The sequence below is a fragment of the Caretta caretta genome, chromosome 7 (genome assembly GCF_965140235.1).
Source record: "Caretta caretta isolate rCarCar2 chromosome 7, rCarCar1.hap1, whole genome shotgun sequence".
Lineage (NCBI taxonomy): Eukaryota > Metazoa > Chordata > Testudines > Cheloniidae > Caretta > Caretta caretta.
Window position 1 is genome coordinate 21589411 of NC_134212.1, and position 25351 is coordinate 21614761.

At 42.9% G+C, this 25351-nt stretch overlaps 1 protein-coding gene across 1 annotated transcript in view; it reads right to left on the reverse strand.

Moving 5' to 3' along the window:
* Positions 1–7214: 7214 nt before the first annotated feature.
* The window catches only part of LOC125640678 (uncharacterized), a 51857-nt gene continuing 33720 nt past the window's right edge, over positions 7215–25351 (reverse strand). Inside the window, exons 13-16 of the mRNA XM_048859529.2 lie at positions 24560–24702; positions 12602–12746; positions 10456–10602; positions 7215–8393 (exon numbers count right to left, since the gene is read on the reverse strand). Of these exons, the coding sequence (XP_048715486.2) occupies positions 8204–8393; positions 10456–10602; positions 12602–12746; positions 24560–24702 (625 nt within the window). The 3' untranslated portion in view covers positions 7215–8203. The remainder of the gene's footprint in view (positions 8394–10455; positions 10603–12601; positions 12747–24559; positions 24703–25351) is intronic.

The window sequence follows — 25351 nt, forward strand, 5'->3', positions numbered from 1 at the left end:
CACTGAAAAGTTTCAGCTAAAACGGCACGTCTGTTTCTGAAAACAAAAGCGGGCGGTGGGAGGGAGGAAGTTGTTTTGCCCATATTAAAAAGTTTTTACAACAATTTCAATGAGACGCTCTGGTGTCTCTGTGCTTTGGAGCAAGGTCTTGAAAATTGGCAGGGGCGTGGGCTGTGTGTTAGGGATTCACCTTTTGCTGTACCCATGAGAAACCATCCAAATGTTTTTTTTAAAAAGCATGCAATCATGTAATTAAAGACTTCTAATACATATGCACAAAGGGGATGAAGTAAGCTTGCTCAAGCAACCTTAATTCTGGCATTCCCTAACTTCTGAGTGTTTGACTTTGCAACCTTTTAATGTAGATTTTGTATACAATTTACCACTTGCTCTCTTTCTCTCTCTCTCTCACACACACACACCAATATAAAGAGCTAAGAAAGACATTCAGACAACTTTGAATGTCTCTGATGCATTGCTGGTTTGTGTCACTACCTGGAGATTTCAGAGGAACAGCCGTGTTAGTCTGTATTCGCAAAAAGAAAAGGAGTACTTGTGGCACCTTAGAGACTAACCAATTTATTTGAGCATGAGCTTTCGTGAGCCACAGCTCATTGTGTCTACAAGGCTTTTGAGACTGCTAAGAGGGAGTTAACTTGCACCTCAGGTATTTGTCTCGCTGGAATGTGGGTCAGGGGAAGGAGTTAACTACAAAGTCCTTTTCTGCACCCCAGGAGACGGTATCTCAGTGGCTATTCTGGGAGATTACACACTGATCTCAAGGCCCCCGGTGGCCGGGCACAAATGGAGGACTGACACTGACTGCTCATCACCAACTAGAATAGCCTGGTAATAGCATGAAGTTATGTGCTGGCTTCAGGGAGCATGACTGGATAGACTCCATCAGTTCTAGCTCCTATACAGCTTGGGACATTAGAAAGCATTTTATCTAGAGAAGGCATGCTGGCCAGAACACCCAGGCTGTCCCCAGCTCTTAACAAAAATTGTCATTGTGATCTTTAAACTTCCCCCAGAGATGCAGAATTGAAACAGCTCAGCCAGAGGACGTCGCGTCTCATGATTCAGCTGTTTAGAACTGCAGTGCTGGGAATAGGTATGAAGTTCTGGATCTCAGGTCCTGTCAGGGATTTAATCCCACAGCATTCTAGCCCTGAGCAAGGAAAAATTACCCCTTGATGGGATGTATACATGTCTGTGTGGAGGAGGGGGGTTTGATATGTAAAATAGGTGTAAAGAGATAGTAACTGATTAGGTTGATCATGACTAAGTCTACCAGTATATTGTGTTTTCCAAACTGCTCCATTCTCTGCATCTCTCTTCGCTGTCACTTGTGTGTCCATCTGCAGTGGTTCTGGATACAAAAGGAAGAGACTGACACAACCGATTTAACAGATGAAACCACATCCAAACCGTCTGACCTGGAGAATGGCCGCTCAAGTCAAGCACCTGCCCCTCAACATTAAGTGGATGAGTAGAGGAGTGCTGTGGAAATCCCACTGACCATAGTATGAGTGCAGAGAGAGACAGGGGTAAGTCTGCAATTCCAGAGCCCTCTCTTAATCAGGGGAAAGATCCAGAATGATCTTTGCTCCACTGTCATGGCCACTGACCCCCAGCCATAGAGACTTTGGTTCGGCTCTTCATGGGGATGGAAAACAAATTTATAGAACCTACCTAGTGCTTTTGTGGGAGAGGGTGAATCCTCCCACATTGCCCCATATTCTACTCCTAAAAGCTACCAGCAGGCTGACCCATCTTCCACACCATATCTCCCTTGCCCGTGGGTCAACTACAGAACAATTCAAGGTGCTGCCCCATCTCTTTTCAGTGCCTGTGAGCCACCATGTCTCCTTAGCACGCCAAGCCGCTGGCAGTGTAATAAACCCGTCCTTTAAATATGGAGATTGCAATGGTACATTCAAGAGGAAGCCACTGAACGACTCAGGTGCTAAAGGAGCACTCACAGAAGATAAGGCCATTGCAGAGAAGCTAAGTGGATTCTTTGCATCTGTTTTCACTGCAGAGGATGTGAGGGAGATTCCCACAACTGAGCCATTCTTTTTGGTGACACATCTGGCAAACTGGCCTAGACTGAGGTGTCAATAGAGGAGGTTTTGGAACAAATTGATAAATTTAACAGTAATAAGTCACCAGGACCAGATGGTATTTGCTCAAGAGTTCTGGAGGAACTCACAACTGAAATCGCAGAACTACTAACTGTGGTATGTAACCTATTGCTTAGATCAGGGGTTCTCAAACTGTGGGTTGTGACCCCATTTTAATAGGGTCACCAGGGCTGGCATTATATTTGCTGGGACCCGGGGCCGAAGCCCGTGTCCCACCGCCTGGGGCTGAAGCCGAAGCCCAGGGGTTTCAGCTCTGGATAGCAGGGCTCAGGTTACATGCCCCTGCCAGGGGCTGAAGCCCTTTGGCTTTGGCCTCCCCTCTGGGGTGGCGTGGCTTGGGCTTTGGGCCCCCCAACTCAGAGCGGCTGGCAAGCTCAGGCTTCCGTCCCCCCTCCTGGGGTCGTGTAGTAATTTTTGTTGCCAGAAGGGGGTTGTGGTGCAGTGAAGTTTGAGAACCGCTGGTTTAGATTAAGGCCGCAGAGGCAATCCTGGGTACAGGCTGATAAGCCTAACTACAGTACACCACAAATTGATTGAATCTATAGCAAGGAACAGGATTATCAGCCACCTAGATGAACATGATATGTTGGGGGAAGAGTCAACATGGCTTCTGTGAAGAGAAATCATGCCTCAACAATCAACTAGAATTCTTTGAGGGTTTCAATAAGCATGTGAACAAGGGTGATCCAGTGGATATAGTGTACTTAGACTTTCAGAAAGCCTTTGACAAGTTCCCTCATCTAACACTCTTACGCAAACTAAGCAGTCTTGGAATAAAAGGGACGGTCCCCTCATGGATCAGTAACTGGTTAAAAGATAGGAAACAAAGGGTAGGAATAAAAGTGAAGAGAGGTAAATAGCGGGGTCCTTCAAGGATCTGTACTGGGGCTAGTGCTGTTCAACATATTAATAGGATCTGGAAAAGGGGGTAAACAGTGAGGTGGCAAAGGCTGCAGCTGATACAAAATTACTCAAGGTAGGTAAATTCAAAGCAGACTGCAAAGAGTTACAACGGGATCTCACAAAACTGGATGACAAAATGACAGATGAAATTCAGTACTGATAAATGCAAAGTAATGCGCATTGGAAAACATAATTCCTGCTACGCATACAAAATGATGAGGTTTAAATTAGCTGTTACCACTCAGGAGAAAGATCTTGGAGTCATCATGGATAGTTCTCTGAAAACATCTGATCAGCAAGCGATGGCAGTCAAAAGAGTGAACAGAAAGTAAAGAAGCATTAGGAAAGGGATAGAAAATAAGACAGAAAATATCTTAATGCCACTATTTAAATCCATGGTACGCCCACACCTGGAATACTGCGTGAAGTTCTGGTCACCCGATCTCAAAAAAGATACATTGGGGGAAAAGTACAGAGAAGGGCAACAAAAATGATTAAGGGTATGGAATGGTTGCCAGATGAGGAGAGATTAATAAGACTGGGACTTTTCAGCTTGGAAAAGAGACAACTAAGAGGTATGATATGATATGATATGATATGATATGATATGATATGATATGAGGTCTATAAAATCATGACTGGTGTGGCGAAAGTAAATAAGGAAGTGTTTCCTTCTCATAACACAAGAACAAGGGGTCACCAAATGACACTAATAGGAAAATCAGTAATATTTGGGTACAAATCAGGCTGCAAAAGAAGCATGGCACTTTGAAAAATGTTTTAGTTTTGCTGCAGAGTTAAGCGGGCCTGGCTGCACTCAGGCCTAGCTAGAAAAGCTTTCTGTCTACTCCAGTTCCAGAGACAGTTAGTACGGTAGAAACCAGATAGATAGGGGAATCCTGCTGGAGACCTGAAATGCTTTAACAACAACACACCTGTTGGAGATCCCACATCAATAAAAGAAAAATGCAGCTAAACTTGCAGACTGCAGGCAGGAAAAGCTCCCATTGGCTCCCATAACAGGTTTGAATTCCCAAGTTCCTCAGGATTAGGCCTCACATTGATGATATTAAATTACATTAAACAAAATAGTTGAAAAAAAAATGTCCTCCTTTACTTACCCACCAGAGTTTTGGGTTCCCCCTCAATTGGTGAAGCTCTTGCACAGACCTGCTCACAAGAACGCTGGCTGCAAAGTGGCTCCACAACTTTTTGCCGGAAGAAAACCACCCAGAGTGACCATCCCCTGAAAAGCAGCTTCAAGCAAAGGAGCAGAGAGAGTTTGGACCTTCTCCAGGCACAAAAGGTGTCATTCGGATGCTCTGGTGATTGGTGCCATAGAAATACCCTGGATAGAGAGAGATGCTACAGTGATATTCTTAATTATAGGTGGAGTTGGTGGTAGAGCATGTAACAGGGAGATCATTGACAGCCCAGGAGACGGAGTCTCCCTACTCTCAGTTCTGTTGCCCAGCATCACAGCAGCTGACAGCAGCAACTGCAGGAAAAGTCCTGCCCAGCCTTTGCAGGCCCCGGACAGAAGATGGAACCTTAAGTGAATTTGGCTGCCAGACTCTAATAAGTCTCTACTGAGCATGTGCAAACTGTGATTTTTCAGAGGCCAAATTTGGGCACTTTTTCCTGGGAACAGCAAAAGGCACAACCCTAACACCAGAAAGACCCCCACCCCTGCCACATTTCAAGTCCCTGATCCAAAGCATAGAGGCATGAGAGCTTCTAAAAAAAAGTCTTACAACCAATTAATTAACACGGGCAAAAAAATGTATTTCCCCCTAATCTTGTTCTCAGAAATGGCTAAACCGTTTTTGCTGAAATTTTCCACATAAAATCAACCTGAGGTAGACACTCAGCATGGAAAATTTCAGCCCAAATGGTTAAAGTTTGGCAGAGTTATAAGCAACTGAAGATGGATTCTTATAACGGGAAGTGTTGGAAAACTTCACCTATAGATAGAGCTACATATGCCACCTATAATAAACATGATGCCGAGGCACTCTGGTGGGCACGTTAGAAAGGCCGCCAGCCAGACGCTTTACTAACATATAAAGCAGTGTATGAAACTCAGGAAATGCATCGCCGCACAAGGATTTAGATGTTAGTGATCTCATCCTCTCTTGCATAAACACAGATCTCTGAATTGAAGTTTTAACCCTTCTGATAGCTTTTAATCTGTGATCTTTAGCTATACATATGCATTCTGCAACCTTCCCTCAGATAGAGAGAATATCATTTTAAAGCATTTCATAATGCATAATAAAGGTTAAATGAATGGTATTCTGATACTCAGTCTGGGCAAAGAGAGCGGGACTGGAATAGCAGGGGGCTCATAGGTCAGAAGAGAGGTGCTTTGGCAGAGCTGTGTGTGGAGGCAGAGGGCACAGGAACGGAGTAGTAGAGGACACGGATGTGGATTGGTAGAGCTGTTTAGGGTCCGGGGCTGGAATCGAAGGTAATGCACAGATAGGGATTGGGAAATGCAGCAGAGGTGGTGGTGCCCAAAAATGAATATGAAAGCATGCTGCAGTCTCCAGTGCATTGACAGAGCTGTGCAGCAGCTTGCAATTGGAAAAGCAGGGGGTGCATCACAATAGCTGCATAGGGGTACACACCCTGCCCACATTGCAGCTGGCTTCCGCCATAGGTCTTGGGCCTTCAGTTTTATGAGCATTAAATAGACTCTCAATCTAAAATCTAAAATAAATTAAGCAGTGAGAATTTCTGACTGCTCTCTGGGTTAAATGGTTCTGCTGACCTGAGGGGTCATGGTCTTGAACTGCTAGCCAAGCACCTCCCACACGCAAACCAACTGCTCCAAAGGAAGAAGTGCTTTACCAAAGCAATGATGATTCAGAAATCCACATGCCTTTAGCAGGCTCAGGGTCCCGGTTTCACATTCTGTGCATCATCAGTGAAAGCAAAAGAAAACCAGACATGAAATTGGAGCTCTGATCACACATGCAGCAGAACTTCCTGCAGCCAACTCCGGGCATTAGCAGAGAGATGAGGCAATCCAAACAGAGAAAAGGGCCTGCAGTGGCGATTGTCATTTATGCTTAGTAAAGGGAATACTTGAGGCTGCGTAGCTAAAAACCAAAAGGGTTTTAATGACCGGGTTTAAGAAGACTGGATTCAGAGAAGAGGCACTGTTGCCAGGCAACAGTTTATGGAAGTTTATGGCTTGTTATGGCAAGACAGGTGCAGCCAAGTATAGAGTGAATCTTGAGAACCTGTCAGTCAATGCCCTGCTGGTAGCAATGGATTAATTTTCACTATACTTCCTTGCTTAGAATAAGTCTCTTTTTCAAAAACCTTCTCTCATACGGCTAGTTACCGTAACCTTGGCTCATAGCCTCATTAAACCACATTCTGATCACCCTCATTCAAACACCGAGGCCCTGTCCACACCACTGCTGAAGCTGTTGTAGAAACAACTGTATGTAAATATAGCTAGGTTCTAGGTAGATTTTCTTCTGAGAAGCATCTTATAACCATATTGGAAAAATCACAGTCTACGTTACCTAATGTGATAAAGTGAGCATTTTTGGTAAGGTTTCTTCTGAAGCCTATGTGTGCCTCAGTTTCCCTTATACTTTGCACAGTTACCTAGTTGGGGGAGAGGGGAAAGGACTAAGGTTGGTCTCAGGGCAGGCTGAGGGCGTGGCTACACTTACAGCGCTGCAGCATCACTGGTGCAACTGTGCCTCTGCAGCCCTTCAGTCAAGGTGCTACCATGCCTAGTTAATCCACCTCCATGAGCAGCGGTAGCTGTGTCGAAGGAAAAAGCCCTCTTGTCGACCTGCACTGGGGGTTAGGTCGGTATGACTGCATTGCTCAGAGGTGTGGATTTTTCACACCCCTGAGCAATGCAGTTACACCGATGTAAATTTGTAGGGTAGACCAGGTCTCACGAAAGCTTATTCTCAGATAAATTTGTTAGTCTCTAAGGTGCCACAAGTACTCCTTTTCTTTTTGATTTAGCAGGACTCTTGGACAGTAACAGACATAACATTGTTAGCTTAGCCTAATGATGAGAACCATTGTCTGTTCACTACTGTAGCATAATTCGCTGGTATGAAAAGGCTGATATTGCAAAGAAATAAAAGCTGGGTGTGCAAATGAAAGACAAAACCAGAGAGTGAAACCTTTGATATTTTCTATTCCATTCATTTATTACTTTTACAGTTTACTGGAGTGATTTGACCTCTGACTTGGGTAGTTTCTGGCAATTAATGAATGGGTGGTTGGATTGAGGGCTTGAGTTTTCAGGCAGGACTACATAAAAGCTGTTGGCTTCAGTGAACAAAAAACAATTTGGGGTTGGGGGAGAATTTCAGTTCATCTGTTTTGCAGCCCTCAGTGTTGGGTTCACCCCGGCTCTCCACACTGAAATTTTACTTCAGATATCTTCAAGGAGGGGGCAAGAGCTAGTGGACTTTACCAGCCTTCTGGAGTCTCCACATAGTGGGTTCTGGGCCACTCTCCCCCTCTCAAGATCTTTAGATGGAGGCAAGCCCTGTCAAGTAGTTCTGGGCTGACTGAATCACCTCAGATCTCAGATGGTGGGTAGCGTAGGGCTACCAGGCATCCTTCAGAAACCTTTCTGTTATTGGGAAGCACAGCAAGCCTGCTTGCCGGCTCCTCAGATAATGTCTGGTGGGAAGAGAGAACCATCTAGCTCCTCCTCAAAGACTTTTGTTAGGGGAGTAAAGGTCCCCTCCCGCATAAAAATGGCTACAGGTTAAGGGAGACGGTATGCTGTTTGTTGGGAGGCCCAGCCCAGTCCCAGGTTCACATGAAATGGTCTAGAGGTCAGTGCACACCCTTGAGAGCTCTGCTCTGGTAATGAAACCAGAAAAGCTGGATTTTGGCATAAAAGTTTTCCAGGACCCTACTCCCTAGTTCTCAGCCTATCTGGTAATTAACAGCTAGAAAATGCGACCCCCTTTGGCTATTATTGCTCACTGAATATTCACTTTGGTGCTAACGAGTATCAACCATGGAGTATTAACACAAGATTAAAGAGAGAAAACAGGTAACAATATAGCTTGGGAAAAAAGATCACATTACAAAATGCAATCTGCAGGACTAGAAAAGTGGTCTTGTTATGGTGTTAGCCACCCCTGGAAATGCCTTCATAAAGCGAGAAGGTGTTGCATTGCTGCAGGAGGCTGAGAATGCTTGTGCACATTGTGGGGCAGAGTTTGAAGCACCCTTTTTTTTTGTTTGGGGAATCGGACACTCAGTAACCTCTCTTCCAGTGGGCTGCTTACAGACGGGGTAGAGGATATTGAAGGAGTCTCAGCATTCACCAAGATGTACCTCCTGAAAAGAAAAACAGAGACAGAGTCATCTCCAAGTGATTGATATTAAGGTAAAGATACATGTCAATCTTTCCGAATGCTAATACTGTAGGTACTATGCTTGGAGGAGGTGGGCACTCTGTATTCATTTATCCATGCTCTATGACAGGTTTCAGAGTAACAGCCGTGTTAGTCTGTATTCGCAAAAAGAAAAGGAGTACTTGTGGCACCTTAGAGACTAACCAATTTATTTGAGCATGAGCTTTCGTGAGCTACAGCTCACTTCATCGGATGCAATGCTCTGTGCTCCATGCTCTATGATCATCCAGTAGCAGAAAGGGCAGTTGTTGTCAACTATATGGAGCTAAGTCAAAAGGGGCTGTTAGGAAAAGCAAGCAGGAAATGAGATAATGACTAGAGGTAAGATACCTCTGGGGAAAATGCCACAAGGACCATTAGGAAAACAATGGCTGGGCTGCTAATTAGGAAGGGCCCGCCTCCCAGGGCTGGCAGACTAAGGTCAGAAGGAGACAAAACAGTTAAAAAGTCCCTCTTTGAAGAGAAATGGGGACCAGTTGTCAGAGAAAGAGCCTGACACAAAGAGAGGCTCTGTGGAGGAAGTCTGAAGAAGGTAGGCCTACCTGACTCACATCAGGGGGAAAGTAAGCATTAGGTACATAAGCCACACTGTTCTCCTATGCTATGTTTCAGAGTAACAGCCGTGTTAGTCTGTATTCGCAAAAAGAAAAGGAGTACTTGTGGCACCTTAGAGACTAACCAATTTATTTGAGCATAAGTTGCATCCGATGAAGTGAGCTGTAGCTCACTAAAGCTTATGCTCAAATAAATTGGTTAGTCTCTAAGGTGCCACAAGTCCTCCTTTTCTTCCTATGCTATGTGGTGTTCCTACTGTTAAGAATAAATGATACTTTATTTTGAAGAGGCTGATTGGTCACAGGATACCACTGTTCACAGCTCCTGAGAAGTAGAACTGCAGATACTGAAACTCTGGCCTGTGGTTAGCACACAGAGGTCTGCAACTGAGGTCCTGGTGTAAGAAAGGGAGAATCACAGGGTTTCACCCCACAAAAGGTGACAGCTTGAGGCTCATCACTTGTGGAGGTGCATTCAGAGTGATGCAGCTAGCCCTGTAACCATGACATTATGCATGCTCTTCAAGGGCTCTTGAATAAGCCAGGCAGTCGTATCAGAATTATACTAATAGCTTGACATGGTTATCAAACAACAGCTCCCTTTACTATACCAGAGTGAGCTCAAATATCTCTGGAGGATCAAGCCACAAAGCAGACTCTCTCTTTTAGGCAACCTTCTGCATCACTGCTTTACAAACAGCCACAACAAAGTGTTGGGCAGAAGGAGACACCAACCTGGTGTCTATATAACACACACATTCTGAAAATATCTTGATCAGAGTTTTCTGTGTTGGGTACTTCTCAGCCACCTTTGTTCTGTGCCCATTGAATCATTCATAGGTGCAGGCAGCCACCACCTGCATGTCTAACTGTCTGGGCTGCTGTCTACTTACCCTAAAGGCCTGTTCTCTGCTCTCAGAGTAGTGTTCAAAGGGGTGGGATTTTCAGACTTGGGCTCTGCATGTCTCTGCTGCATATGCATAGTGCTGGCTGAAATGACCTATTCTCACTTCATGACACCTGGTAATTTGGCAGATAATTTCCTGGATTGCTTTGTAAACACCTGTCATTTCTGCTAAGAAGTGCAGCTTTCTGTGCTGCTGTTATTACACCTTAGATAAAATTGTGAATTTGCCCCAAACAGAAATTCCTTTTTTTGCTGAGAAATCTGACTCTTACTTTTGAAATAAAATAAAATAAAATTCAGGGTGAACATGAGAACCGTTTTACTATTTTACACATTTATGAAATGCAATTTTTTCCTTTCCTGGATTTTTGCCAGCAGTGAGACCGCTATACGCATCTTTACGGAGGGAATGATGGGATCAGACTGTAGCCAGTGAGTGAAGCATGATGGGAATAGGAAAAGCCTGGGGGAACAGAGTGATTATTCATCATGGGTTGGCAGACGCAGAGGGCTTCTCTACTTACCCTTTGCTAGGGATTGATTTTGTTGGCTGCAGATTTCTCTCTACAAGGAGGCTGCTTGCTTTGCCGTCTTTAAACAAGCCCAGCATCGTCCTTGGGTAACGCGGTTTTGCCTCCAGGTCATGTGTGGTCACAGGTCCCCAGGCTAGTCTATAATATCACATTAGATTACTTTCAAATAATGGGGGTAAAAGAAGATTAAAAAAACAAGATGAAAACATGAGTTATTAAGGCATACTTAAGAATCAAAAAATATAGGGTCCAGCTGGAAATCTCAGTTCAGGGGAGACCATTGCTCCCCTAAGAAACTGATCTCTAACGGAAAACTATTGCCTAAGGATTTAAACTTCTCCCAAAATCAGATTCAGTGGCTGCTTGATACTGTGCAGTGATACTGCTCTGCCCTAGAAGTGGCATTGGAAGAGGCAGCCTCTGCTTCCAGCCCAGGGCTGGAACGCAATGTTCGGAATCAACGCAAATATCTGAGTGAGGTCGGGTAGCTTCCTCCTGCCCCAAACTGAAAATTCCTTGTAGTTTCCATGAGTTTCCTGGAACAGAACCTCTTTTGGTTATAGGGCTACACTTATTGTTCAGTGCTTCTGTCTGCAAGGGTGAAAAACATGATCATTTGATTTAAACAAGTGAGGAATCAGACACAGGTAAGCAACTGCAATATGAAACAGTCCTCACAGTCTCATGTTACAGGAGGACTGGATTTTAATCCTCAACCCGGATATACACTTGAGTTCAGGATTCTGGAATCCCCTTCTCCATTGGCATAACCCTCTGTGCATTGGAATGTTCTTGATCTCAGGGAGTCCAAGGGGAGGCAGGAGAGGAAGACAAATGGCAATGAATGGGCATCTTTCTTCTCTGGCAGAGAGGAATATAAACATTGTCCCTAATTTGCACAAGGAGCAGCTGATACGCAGAGGTGAAGTGAGTTGCCCTTGACCACATGGTGAGTCGCTGGTAGACCAAGGAACAGAACCCATGCGTCCTGATTCCCAGTCCCCTCTTTAGCAGCTAGCCCATGTTCCTTCCCCTTCCTATAGAAAAAAGACTCCGAGTGAAACTTTTGCCATAAAAGGGAGTGTTCTGCAAGAACTCTTGGATCACTTGTCAAACTAGGAAATCCTACAACCAGCAAAAGGTGAAAAGTGCTGCAGAGGCAGCAAGCTCAGTGCCTGCACAGTGTTGGGAGAGAGTGTTTCATGAAGCTTATGCTCAAATAAATTTGTTAGTCTCTAAGGTGCCACAAGTACTCCTTTTCAGATGCTAGAGTAAAACAAGGTATTTCCACCCTGGAGGATTCTGTTTAGTGACTGGCCCAGTATCCTGAAAAGGATGAACTTTGGTAGCTATGAAAAGAAATTAGGTCACAAAGGGACAAATTATTTTATTAAACATCTCTACTGGCCTCAGAGCTCTGCAGTATTCAGCAAAAACCTGTTCCTCTTAGCATTACCTTTAGGCAGAAGCTCTTTGAGGTTGGGACTACATGTTTTGTTCTGTGTTTGTACAGCACCTAGCACATTCTGGGTATTACAACATAAACAGAAGCAGCAATAGATACTGTAACATGGCTTAAGGTTCAAAATACTGCACCTCACTAGGGTGTAGCTCACGAAAGCTTATGCTCAAATAAATTTGTTAGTCTCTAAGGTGCCACAAGTACTCCTTTTTTTTTCATGAAGCACCGTGTATACTCCTTTCTTGACCAAAGTGCAGCGTTGCTGAGTTCTAAAAGGATTCCTGCCCAGTTCCCCTCAGCTGGGAGGCTGCCTGTTGGAGGCTTGAGTGTGAGGAGAGGGTTTAAAGGAATCACTGAAAGAGGGAAATGCAGAGGGGGGGAAAACAGTTCTCCAGTGCTTGCACTGTCCCATTCAAACCCTTGGCTTGCACCCAGAACTCATCTCATTGGTCTTCCAAAAAACAAAAAATGACTGAATGCTGCGAGGATGGTGCTGCTGCTCCCCACATGTTCAAATCAATCTATTACAAAGCTAATGCAACTCAGAAGAGGCCTTTATTTTTTACATTCAGCCTGTGAAGCATTAATGTTTCCCGCTGAGTAATTCACTTGCAAAGGAAGAGTGAGCTGGCTCAGAACCTGGATTTCTCTGGGCTTACTGAATGTTTTGTTTACCTGTAAGGAAATTCCCTGGAAAAGTTGATGGGGGCCTCCTGCATCACAGCGCACGGATGGGAAAGGACATGGGACTTCTTGTGAGGCTGCATCCAAGCAGCAAACTCCGTTTCAAAGAGGTTTTCAGAAATCTGCAAATTCTGATCTAGGGAATGGAAAGAGAAAGCTAGAAGGCTCGTAATGTATTTTTATATACAGAAATGAACTCAGACATATATCTAAACTACCACATCTCACCTGCATGGGTCTGTATGCCTGGGAGTGAGAGAGACACTAAACTCCAAGCATTTGGGGAAACTTTAAATCACTCAGTATTTTATTGCATTCTTTTCCCTTAACACATTTCTTTTACTTTGCTTATTAAGCCCCTCTCTAGCACTCTATATCCTTATGTATTGAAAGGCTCATTGGATTGATTAAAAAATACTGCTTACTTTCAGGGTTTTACATAGAGGGCCAGATTCCGAGGTGATGCATAAAGGAGCATACCTTACATGTCAGGAAAAAGGAGTAATTGGATTTAAGGGAGCCCAGGTTGGTGTCACATTCCAAGGGGCCAGAAGAGAGGAGTGTAATAGGAAAAGCATCTTCCAGAGAGTGTAATAAAGGTGGGAATTAAAATAACTACCGTGTATTTTAACTTACAGCTTCTTCTGGCTCCTTGCTATTTATGTTAAGCCAACTTAGACTCCTTTGGACTCACTTCCTGATATGTAACCTAAACTACCTATTCTAGTCTCTCTCTAGTCTGTTCCATACAGAGTCTTAGGCAAAGCACATCACCAGGTATCTGAGCTCCCTTCCAGAGTAAAGGGTAAATCTTACACAGCACCTCTGAATTTGGCCTAGTCTTTTGGGGGAATCACTGCAGCAACACAGTATCTATGGGAGTATGGATTACATGATTTTGGCAGTGTATTCTTTTATTCAAACACACATCCCTAACCTAAATACCTGCCTCGACAGCTCCGTTCTCCATGCTTTAATACTATCTTAATTAAGGAAGAGTGTGAGATTTGTTTGATAAATCTTCTCTATCTGGCATTTATAAACTGAATATTTGGAGATTGAAATCGACTGAGACTGAAACAGATCGAAACTATTTCCTTTAAAATTGCAAACAGCAATAGACTGAGCTAAAGGAAATTGTAGGACAGTGGTATTCTGTCTTCTATGAAAGAAGTCCACTTACCTGCCTGTTAGGGCTAAGAGAGAATTTAAAATGGAGGATCTTACAGTGAAAGACACATTGAGTTCTCTCTCACACAGGTCTTGCCTGCAGTAGAAATGCTGTTACCCGTTCAGGGCTGCTGGAACAATTTTTATAGTGGGGGATTGTAATGGATATACATGGAAACCACTTCAAGCCAGGGAGTGCGGCAGCCCCCCCAGCACCCATAGTTCCAGCATCTATGTACCCATTATTCCCAAAAGGTAGCACTTCCCCACAGGTGCTTGCACAAATGGACAAGAGCTAGTGCAGGCTGACTCAGGTGTTTTTATCACAGTGTCCTGTAACCCTGCCCAGAGCACTGCCCCTTGGGAATAGTCAGTAAGGACATTTCTAGTAGATGCTGCCATGGAGACTTTACATTAGTTTAGATTAAGGAAAATATTATTTTGCACTGAAAGAAATGTGCTTTTCTCTTTGCTAATAGTCACTGAGTGTGAGAGGTAAAACCAGCAAAATAATCACCCTAAAGAGCTACAAACCAAGTCTAAAATGTGCCCAAAAATCTAAACAAACCTATACTGCTTCAGCCAAGCTTTTATTTACCCACGAGAAAGATCTGCCATCCCCACAGCACTGATGGTTTGGCCAAAGGGCCTTCCCACACTGATGGGCCAAAGTAACGGTTACAGCTAATCCATCTAAAAGGCCTATTCAATACATGGCAGCCAATCAGTAAAGAGCCTGAGAAATGACATCAGAAGATATACCTTTGGCGTCACAATCAGGACTAAATCTTCAGTGCAGGGTATATTTTTTCTCTTGATGTCATTAGGCTGCTGATTGGTTGGCCTGCTTTCAACAGACTTTCGATATAGGACTGTTCGGATTGGTTATTAAGGATTACTCTCAGCTGGCTTTAGACCGAAGAAGGGATTTATAGAATCTAATATTAGTGGTATGTATTTAAAGATGGATTTTTGTAAAATCTCAGTAAATTACTCTTAATTTTTCTGATTAATTATATCCCTTGTGGTGCTGTAGCTAGAGCTGAGTGAATGCTTCCTTGGGAGTAATTTCCTTGATACATGTAACTTCTTTTTCTGCTTGAGGACAATTTACAAGCAGATCATGATTCCCTCACATTTGTTTTTAACTTAAATTTACCCCACAACATTTGTTTGTTTTTTTCTCTGTGGATTGATCACAAACAGTTTGCTGCAAGTATTGGCTACTCAATATTCCACTTTTGTGATTGGTTACAAAAGTCCCATAGTCACAAAAGTCCCATTGCTTTGTTTCTGTTCCTTGGTTATAACTCCTATATGCAAAAGAAAGAGCGAGGAAGCCATTTGGGCTTTGGAGTAGATAAACAGGATCAGGGAAATTTTTGAAACATTAAACGTTTTCCCTTCCGGATCAGCCAGACCTTGCCAAAGGCATCGTTCCTAGAAAAAACAGTCTACTGTAAAATTTAGTGGAGGGGTTCTGAGGTTACATAATTTTTTTTCTTATCACATACACACAAAGTAAGTGAGTCTGTGATTCTAGCTGTGAAGGAGGCAGTGAGCTGACAGTACGGCTCATGTGCCAGGAATCTGGCCATGAGTTTAGGGAACACTAACTGTTGTGTCAAACAGTGAGACATCCACAATAAAATATACTAGGCATTTTGCATTTATTGATTTGTAATTTTCACCACAGTTGAAAATTGTTAGTTGTTTACCCAGACTAACTGCAGATGCTTGCACTGTACTACTTGCAAAGGGTGAAGTCAGATCTTTTAATTGTCTCTGCATCAGGGCTCTCATGAAGGGTTTTGTCAGTTTAAAACAATCGGCAATTATTTTAGTGTGCAAAATTCAAATTCACTTTGAGTATTCACGCAAATAATACTCTATCGTGTGTGTGCTCATAGAATCACAGAATTGTATTAATGTAGGGCTGGAGGGATCTTGAGAAGTCATCAAGTCCAGCTGCTTGAACTGTGGCAGGACCAAGTAAATCTAGACCATCCCTGACAGGTGTTGGTCCAATCTGTTTTTAAAAACCTTCAATGACAGCAATTCCACAACCTCCTTTGGAAGTCTATTCCAGATCCTAACTACCCTTATAGTTAAAAAGTGTTTCCTAATATCTAACCTTTATCTCCTTTGCCTTAGATTAAGCCCATTGCTTTTTGTCCTACCTTCACTGGACATGAAGAACAATTGATTACCACCCTTTATAACAGACCTTAAAATATTTGAATACTTATCAGGTCCCCCCTTCAGTCTTCTTTTCTCAAGACGAAGCATGCCCAGTTATTTTAACCTTTCCTAATAGGTCAGGTTTTCTAAACCTTTTATCATTTTTGTTGCTTTCCTCTGGACTCTATCCAGTCTGTCCACATCTTTGCTGAAATGTGATGCCCAGAACTGAGCACAGTACCCCATCTGAGTACTCCTGAATAGAGTGGGACAATTACCTCCTGTGTCTTACATATGACACCCCTGTTAATACAGCGTTAATGGAAAGCAAAGACAAAAGGGCAGAGGTGAAAGCAAAGGTGAAGTGATTTTTTTTAAAGTCTGAGCCTACGCACAGAAAACAAAAGCACTGTGCTATTGCTTGAGAACCAGAAAATGAGACTGATTAGAAATGAGAATGAAACAGACCAACCTAGTTTTACACTTCAAACTTTACTTCTTTGCATGCAGTTCATAGCATAAATGGTGCAAAGCAAAATTGATTTTTAAAATTCCTTCCATTTTAACAATCTAAGATGTTGCTATTTAACACAGGTAAGGAATTCAAAGAAGTGAGTTTTTGGTTGACCATGTCCCTTTAATTATTACATTCTGACACAGCACAAAGGGTAACTGCAGGCCAAAACATCTGTGGTGTTGAAAGTCTGACTGTTCTTTCCCTTTGGGAATAAAAACTTTTTATTGTTCTTTAATCTTATTTGGATTATTTTTGGACATGCATCAGACAGACAATTAAGTTATTAAGGGTGAGTCAGACAATGTTTTCTTGATTTTTAAAACCCATAACTTACAGTCTTTGATCCTACAAAAGCCTCACTCAGGTTAGTAGTCCTTCTGACCCAGATTTTTCAAAGGTATTCAGGCATTGCTGCACTCAGTGTTGCAATGCCTAACTGATTTAGGAGCCTAAATCTTATTTTCAAAAGGGATTTTAGGCACTTCAAAGCCTAAATCCCATTGAATGGCTCCCAAGTGTCTAAATCTCTTTTGAAAATGAGCACAGCAATGCCTACATGTCTTTAAATATATGGGCCTATGCTAATAGCCCTATGAACTCCAATGAAACTACTCAAATAAGAAAGGGTTTGCAGGATGTGGCCCTTAGATTGTAAACTAGTTGGAGCAGGGAGCTGCTTCATTTAACTGTAAAGCACCATGCACAGCTATGGCAGAACTAAAACATAACTATAAAAACAATACTGTAGAAATAACAGATCATTAACCAAGGTTTTTCCCATCCCCCAGCAGTTAATCTAGGAAATTTATTCTACTGATTCATCCACCAGTGGTAACTTGAAAAGTGCTGTGACACGCAAGCAACAAAAGATCCAAACTTTTGCTTTGTACAGTAATTACAGAACTAGAGACAGACCCTCAGCTCTGCCAGGATTTGCTCCATTCTAAAAGCAGAACTTATGCATAACCCATATACTTACGGCTACCCTTGGAAGAGACACCCTTACCAAATAAACCAAGGCAATGAGTTTTTGGGCAGTAGTGGATATTTATTTCTGACTCTGGAGCACAAAGAGTAGAGCAAGTAAAACTCGGCTGTTTCATTCTGCAAAAACTCACTCAACATTTTGTTGGGTTTTAATCCATGTGGGTTAACAATTGCTCCCTGTCCCCAGATTTAGAGCTGAGTTTGGGGTTCAAAGAAAGCCAAAAGCTTACAGGAAAGCTCAGTTTCACCTATTCCCATACTGAAACCAGGCAAAGTTGCAAATTTCACCTAGTTTTGATGTCAAACCATAAATCAACCCAGGTTTGTTCACAAGGTTTGTGAATTCTAAATTAACCTTTTTTTTTTTTTTGGCACATGATGCTGGTGTGAATTTTGAGCAGGCAACAGAACCAGGCAAGTTTAATGCGGTTTTGCATGTCATTTGGGAAGATTTATTATGTTTCTACTAGTACTATTTCCATGCCAAAACCACATGGGATGAAGAGAAGGGAGAGAATTAGTGAAACTGTTCTGAAACAAGGTGACATGAGCCTCGCATACAGAAGATTAACCCTTTAAATTGGCAGCACAAAGGCTGGTAGGCTTCAAATGAGATACACAAGTTGTGTTTTGGTTGGCCAACACATTGCTCTCTGCCTGCCTGCTGCTGGATGTCTTCGTATGAATAGGTAGATTATTAAAACACAGTACTCAACAGTCCTGTCCTTGGAGCACTTGACAGAGCAGAATTCTTTTGTATGTTTCAATACACTGATTGAGCCTAACAACAAAGCAGAGTGGAAGGATAATGCTATGTGCCTGTGACAAGGTACCCAGCAAATGCAAAATGCCTGGGATAAGGAATCCAGTACTCTGGGCTGGCAATTGTACATTGTTGTCTTTGTTTCAGGACAACTGAAATAACTGACAGACTCAGAAGTGTATATTTTTATTTTTAAGGTATCTTTATGGTAGGGAAGTTTGTCCCAATCATTCACTACTACAGTGCTGGTTTAAATGGCATGTTTTAAAGCAGTATAGACAATAAATCAGCTAGACAAGGCAGGAGTTGCTGCACAGAATGTCTGAATCAGAAGCTCCAAAAAATTATTTTAGAACTTACTGTTCACCACAAAAGGAGAGAAACTACTTATTTTCCTTACTAATAAGCTGTGTTGTCAGCCTTGACAGAAGTAAAAATAACTAAAATACTACAAAAAAGGGAAGGGTGTGTGTCTAAGTGTAACTGTATCACTGCCCCACCCAGTACAATGGGAAAGAAATTAACTGGGTAGACCTACATTCCAGTAGCAACTCAGAATGACTACAGCTTTATTTCTGTGCCTGGAGATATACATATTTTTTATAGGTGATCACAAGAAGGGAGGGAGAACCAGTTACCGCTTGAACGAAGTAAGGCGAGACAATGCACACAGAAAAAAATAGAGACATGTTTTATATAAGGAATTTATCTTCATGTCTTTCTGGAAAGTTTCAGCATGATTTCTGAACCGGAAGGGCACAGTGTAAATAGCAGAGATGGGTACAGACAGGAACTTCTGATCTAAGGCACCATCCAAACTCTGGGGAAGGTGGGGAATCAGAGATGAATGTTGCAACTTGGGCTTTTCTCTGAATTGTGGGGAAGTTTGGATTTGGATCAGATGACTCTGCTCCATCTCTAATAATATGGGGAATGAACATCCCACTTTTACAGGGGCGTCCTGATGTCCTGGCCTATTGAAACCATTGTTTCATTCGAATTCATAATGCAGCCTGTCTGCTACCCAAGTCTCCAAAGCAACCCCCTTCTCTTGCACTGTTGTCCTTCCATAAAAATGGAACTCAGGGCCCTCTTGCCTCTGTATGTGGCCTACATGATATCTTTCCCTGTTAAAATCTGCATTCTTAGATGTTCAGTGGAGATTGTTGGGTTGCTTCAAATCACCCGAGAATCAAATATACGGTTCCCAGACTCCACTGCATACCAGTGCATGGGCTGTACACTAGAGAAGAGCTGTGCTCGGGCCTCGCACAGAGGCTGTTGGATTTCAAGTTCTTCTTTAAAGTAGGAAGTGGATTCTGAGAATTTTCAGAGTGGAAGGGAGAAGGAATGTACATGATCCTGGAGGGGGCACCTGGTAAGAGTTTTGTCTGTATGAAATGCCGTCTGATAGAGCTGATGGAGGAAAAGATCCGAGGTTTGGAGATGCAGGTGGAAAGTCTAGTAGAGTTTAGGAAGGAGTTTGAGCAGATTACGGAGCAAAGACATGAGGTATCTGAAGGGAAAAGCTCAGACTTGCAGGTGGAATCAGGGCTGGGGAATTCTGAGGGGAGACTGGGTGAGGAAAGTGGTCAGTGGAAGCATGTGACTAAAAGAACCAGGCAGAGGAAAAGACGAAGGAGTGAAGGAGAAATAGAGCTCAAGAATAGGTTTGCAGAGTTGGAAAATGAAGAAGGGGCTCAGCAGGTAGTCACTGAAGGTGGAAGGGCAAGAAAGAAGAGAAGAGCGGCTAGTCCTATAGGAAAAGGGGAAGAGTTAATGGAAATTACACCAAATATGAGCCCCAGGAGGATACAGGATGGATTAAAGAGGATTACAACGGAAAATAGGAATGGAAAGAACTTGCAGCTAGAGGGAACAGGGGATAGACTGGAGAATAGCACCGTCACTAGGAAAAGGCAGGTCTATGTGATTGGGGACTCTTTACTGAGAAGAATAGATAGGCCTGTAACCAGAGCTGATCCAGAGAATAGGAGGGTGTGCTGTCTTCCAGGTGCTAAGATACGGGATGTAGACCTGAGGTTGAAAAGGATTCTAAAGGGAGCAGGAAAGAATCCCCTAATTATCCTTCATGTGGGAACAAATGATACGGCTAGATTCTCGCTGGAAAGTATTAAGGGAGACTATGCTAGGCTGGGGAAGACGCTTAAGGAAATCGAGGCTCAGGTGATCTTTAGTGGGATTCTGCCTGTTCCTAGAGAAGGGCAACAAAGATGTGACAAGATTATAACTATCAACAGATGGCTTAGGCAGTGGTGCTATAAGGAGGGCTTTGGGATGTATGGCCACTGGGAGGCATTCAGGGACAGAGGACAGTTCTCTCGGGATGGACTTCATCTGAGTAGGGAAGGAAATAGACTTCTAGGATGGAGGCTGGCACAGCTGATTACGAGAGCTTTAAACTAGGAATTTGGGGGAGATGGTTGGGAGATGTCCAGGTAATCTCCACGCCGGATTTTAGCATTGAGAGGAAAGAAAACGAAGTAAGAAAGGATACAGCCGTGGATAAGAGGAAGGGCAGTGTAGATACCAGTCTAATAGGTTATACTGGCTGTAGAATGACCGTGCCTAATAGGGTACAGAATGTGAGTGAGGCCAAACAGCAAAAACTAGAGCTACTGGTGCAGGAAGTGAAACCAGATACTATAGGGATAACAGAAACATGGTGGAATAGTAGTCATGACTGGACTACAGGTATTGAAGGGTATGTGCTGTTTAGGAAAGACCGAAATAAAGGTAAAGGTGGTGGAGTAGCATTGTATATCAAGGATGAGGTAGAATGTAAAGAAATAAGAAGCAATGAAATGGATATGACTGAGTCCGTCTGGGCAAAAATGACATTGGGGAAGAAAACTATTAGAGCCTCCCCTGGGATAGTGCTTGGGGTGTGCTATAGACCGCCGGGATCTAATTTGGATATGGATAGAGCCCTTTTTAATGTTTTTAATAAAGTAAATACTAATGGAAACTGTGTGATCATGAGAGACTTTAACTTCCCAGATATAGACTGGAGGACGAGTGCTAATAATAATAATAGGGCTCAGATTTTCCTAGATGCGATAGCTGATGGATTCCTTCAGCAAGTAGTTGCTAAACCAACTAGAGGGGATTCCATTTTAGATTTGGTTTTGGTGAGTAGTGAGGACCTCATAGAAGAAATGGCTGTAGGGGATAGTCTTGGCTCAAGTGATCATGAGCTAATTCAGTTCAAACTGAATGGAAGGATTCACAAAAATAAATCTGCAACTAGGGTTTTTGATTTCAAAAGGGCTGACTTTCAAAAATTAAGGAAATTAGTTAGGGAAGTGGATTGGACTGAAGAATTTATAGATCTAAAGGTAGAGGAGGCCTGGGATTATTTTAAATCAAAGCTGCAGAAGCTATCGGAAGCCTGCATCCCAAGAAAGGGGAAAAAATTCATTGGCAGGAGTTGTAGACCAAGCTGGATGAGCAAGCATCTCAGAGAGGTGATTAAGAAAAAGCAGAAAGCATACAGGGAGTGGAAGAAGGGAGGGATCAGTAAAGAACGCTACCTTATTGAGGTCCGAACATGTAGGGATAAAGTGAGACAGGCTAAAAGTCAAGTAGAGTTGGACCTTGCAAAGGGAATTAAAACCAATAGTAAAAGGTTCTATAGTCATATAAATAAGAAGAAAACAAAGAAAGAAGAAGTGGGACCGCTAAACACTGAGGATGGAGTGGAGGTCAAGGATAATCTAGGCATGGCCCAATATCTAAACAAATACTTTGCCTCAGTCTTTAATAAGGCTAAAGAGGATCTTAGGGATAATGGTAGCATGACAAATGGGAATGAGGATATGGAGGTAGACATTACCATATTTGAGGTAGAAGCGAAACTCAAACAGCTTAATGGGACTAAATCAGGGGGCCCAGATAAGCTTCATCCAAGAATATTAAAGGAATTGGCACATGAAATTGCAAGCCCATGAGCAAGAATTTTTAATGAATCTGTAAACTCAGGGGTTGTACCGTATGATTGGAGAATTGCTAACATAGTTCCTATTTTTAAGAAAGGGAAAAAAAGTGATCTGGGTAATTATAGGCCTGTTAGTTTGACATCTGTAGTATGTAAGGTCTTGGAAAAAATTTTGAAGGAGAAGGTAGTTAAGGACATTGAAGTCAATGGTAAATGGGACAAAATACAACATGGTTTTACAAAAGGTAGATCGTGCCAAACCAACCTGATCTCCTTCTTTGAGAAAGTAACAGATTTTTTAGACAAAGGAAATGCAGTGGATCTAATTTACCTAGATTTTAGTAAGGCATTTGATACCGTGCCACATGGGGAATTATTAGTTAAATTGGATAAGATGGGGATCAATAGGAAAATTGAAAGGTGGATAAGGAATTGGTTAAAGGGGAGACTACAACGGGTCCTACTGAAAGGTGAACTGTCCGGCTGGAGGGAGGTTACCAGTGGAGTTCCTCAAGGATCGGTTTTGGGACCAATCTTATTTAATATTTTTATTACTGACCTTGGCACAAAAAGTGGGAGTGTGCTAATAAAGTATGCGGATGATACAAAGCTGGGAGGTATTGCCAATTTAGAGAAGGACAGGGATATCCTACAGGAGGATCTGGATGACCTTGTAAACTGGAGTAATAGTAATAGGATGAAATTTAATAGTGAGAAGTGTAAGGTCATGCATTTAGGGATTAATAACAAGAATTTTAGTTATAAGCTAGGGACGCATCAATTAGAAGTAACGGAGGAGGAAAAGGACCTTGGAGTATTGGTTGATCATAGGATGACTATGAGCTGCCACTGTGATATGGCCGTGAAAAAAGCTAATGCGGTCTTGGGATGCATCAGGAGAGGTATTTTCAGTAGGGATAAGGAGGTTTTAGTACTGTTATACAAGGCACTGGTGAGACCTCACCTGGAATACTGTGTGCAGTTCTGGTCTCCCATGTTTAAGAAGGATGAATTCAAACTGGAACAGGTACAGAAAAGGGCTACTAGGATGATCCGAGGAATGGAAAACTTGTCTTAGGAAAGGAGACTCAAGGAGCTTGGCTTGTTTAGCCTAACTAAAAGAAGGTTGAGGGGAGATATGATTGCTCTCTATAAATATATCAGAGGGATAAATACTGGAGAGGGAAAGGAATTATTTAAGCTCAGTACCAATGTGGACACAAGAACAAATGGATATAAACTGGCCACCAGGAAATTTAGACTAGAACTTAGACGAAGGTTTCTAACCATCAGAGGAGTGAAGTTTTGGAATAGCCTTCCAAGGGAAGCAGTGGGGGCAAAAAATCTATCTGGCTTTAAGATTAAACTCGATAAGTTTATGGAGGAGATGGTATGATGGGATAACATGGTTTGGTAATTAAATCTTCATGGTAAATAGGCCCAATGGCTTGTGATGGGATATTAGATGGGGTGGGATCCGAGTTACCCAGGAAAGAATTTTCTGTAGTATCTGGCTGATGAATCTTGCCCATATGCTCAGGGTTTTGCTGATCGCCATATTTGGGGTCGGGAAGGAATTTTCCTCCAGGGCAGATTGGAAGAGGCCCTGGAGGTTTTTCGCCTTCCTCTGCAGCATGGGGCACGGGTCACTTGCTGGAGGATTCTCTGCTCCTTGAAGTCTTTAAACTACGATTTGAGGACTTCAGTACCACAGATATAGTTGTGAGGTTTTTTGCAGGAGTGGTGGGTGAAATTCTGTGGCCTGCGTTGTGCAGGTCAGACTAGACGATCATAATGGTCCCTTCTGACCTAAATATCTATGAAGGTCAATGGTGGAGAAGGGGAAAAGCTGGTAGACTAGAAAAAAATGAGATCTGGAGAAGCATAGTGGGAGGTTACAGGTGAGTATCTACCACCACAATAAAGCACTCCATCAACCCCCCTTTATATGCTCCCTAGCAACAACTGTCCCAGAACGGACTCCCCTTCTACATTTCAAACCTTCCCACTCATCCAAATGACTGTCATAAAAGTGAATGTTAGGGCTGGCTGTGTACAGTAACTCTGGGGACTTCAGCCTTATGGAGAACTTGGTGTTAGTTCCAGGCAGTCATTTTACAAATTAATGGGGTTTGCTTTGCTCCACACTTGAAATGAAGATTTTCAAAAAGTTAGTGCAGGCTTGAAAAAATGTCACCCATCATTTGCATCAAGCCGTAAATATGATGCCTATGATATCTGTTTCAATTAGAGACATACCTATGAAAATAGACTTATTTTGGGTGCTGATTTCTCCTTATTCACAAGTCCTTTCCCTACCTACGCTTGTCCCATGTGTAAATATTACATGTTATTGGGAATAAAGAGCCTTACATTGCTGGGAAGTGGCTGGTTGAGTACAGAACCAGTGGCTTGTTGGAAAGTGGAGGTGCTGCAATTTCTGGAGCTCCAGTATTGCTCGCTTCTTCTTTGCATGCTCAGTCCTTTCATTTTCTTTTCTTCTCCAGGTCTCCAATCTGGAGATGAGACAGAGACACATGGTGTTTTCAGCTAGGATGCTTGTACACCTGATCTTATCTTCTCCATTCTCCCAGTTTGTTCATAATAACAAGGGGCTAGGATTAGACTAGTGAATTTCAGTCTCCTTACAAACACTATGACAGGACCACGCCCTGAGAGAGCCATTGCCCTTTCTGCTTCTGCCACACCTACATCACAAAAACGAGGTGTTAGAATCTGTATGTTCCTCTGTCTACAGGCTATCGTCAGCAAGGATGGGTCTTGTTGTTCGAGTACAGGACTAGAAGTTAGAAGAGCTGGGGTCTGTTTCCGTCTCTGCCACTGACTCTTTATGTGATCTTGGGCAAATCACATAGGGCGCAGTTTTCAAAAGCAGGGTGTAATTTGTTCCAAACAAGACAACTGCAGCCCTCACTGACTTCAGCTGAAGTTGTGGGTGCTCAGTATCTCTGTAAGTCTGGCCCCAGATGGCTAAAGTTGGGCACCCAAAATTAAAGGACACTTTTGTAAATTTGAGACCTAACTCATCCGTACTACCTCAGGTCCCAAACAGCGAAAACAATGCTAGCCTATCTCACGGGGTGCTGCAATGTCAATGGCATGGTTTGAGATCCTCAGATGCTAGATTTCAGAGTAGCAGCTGTG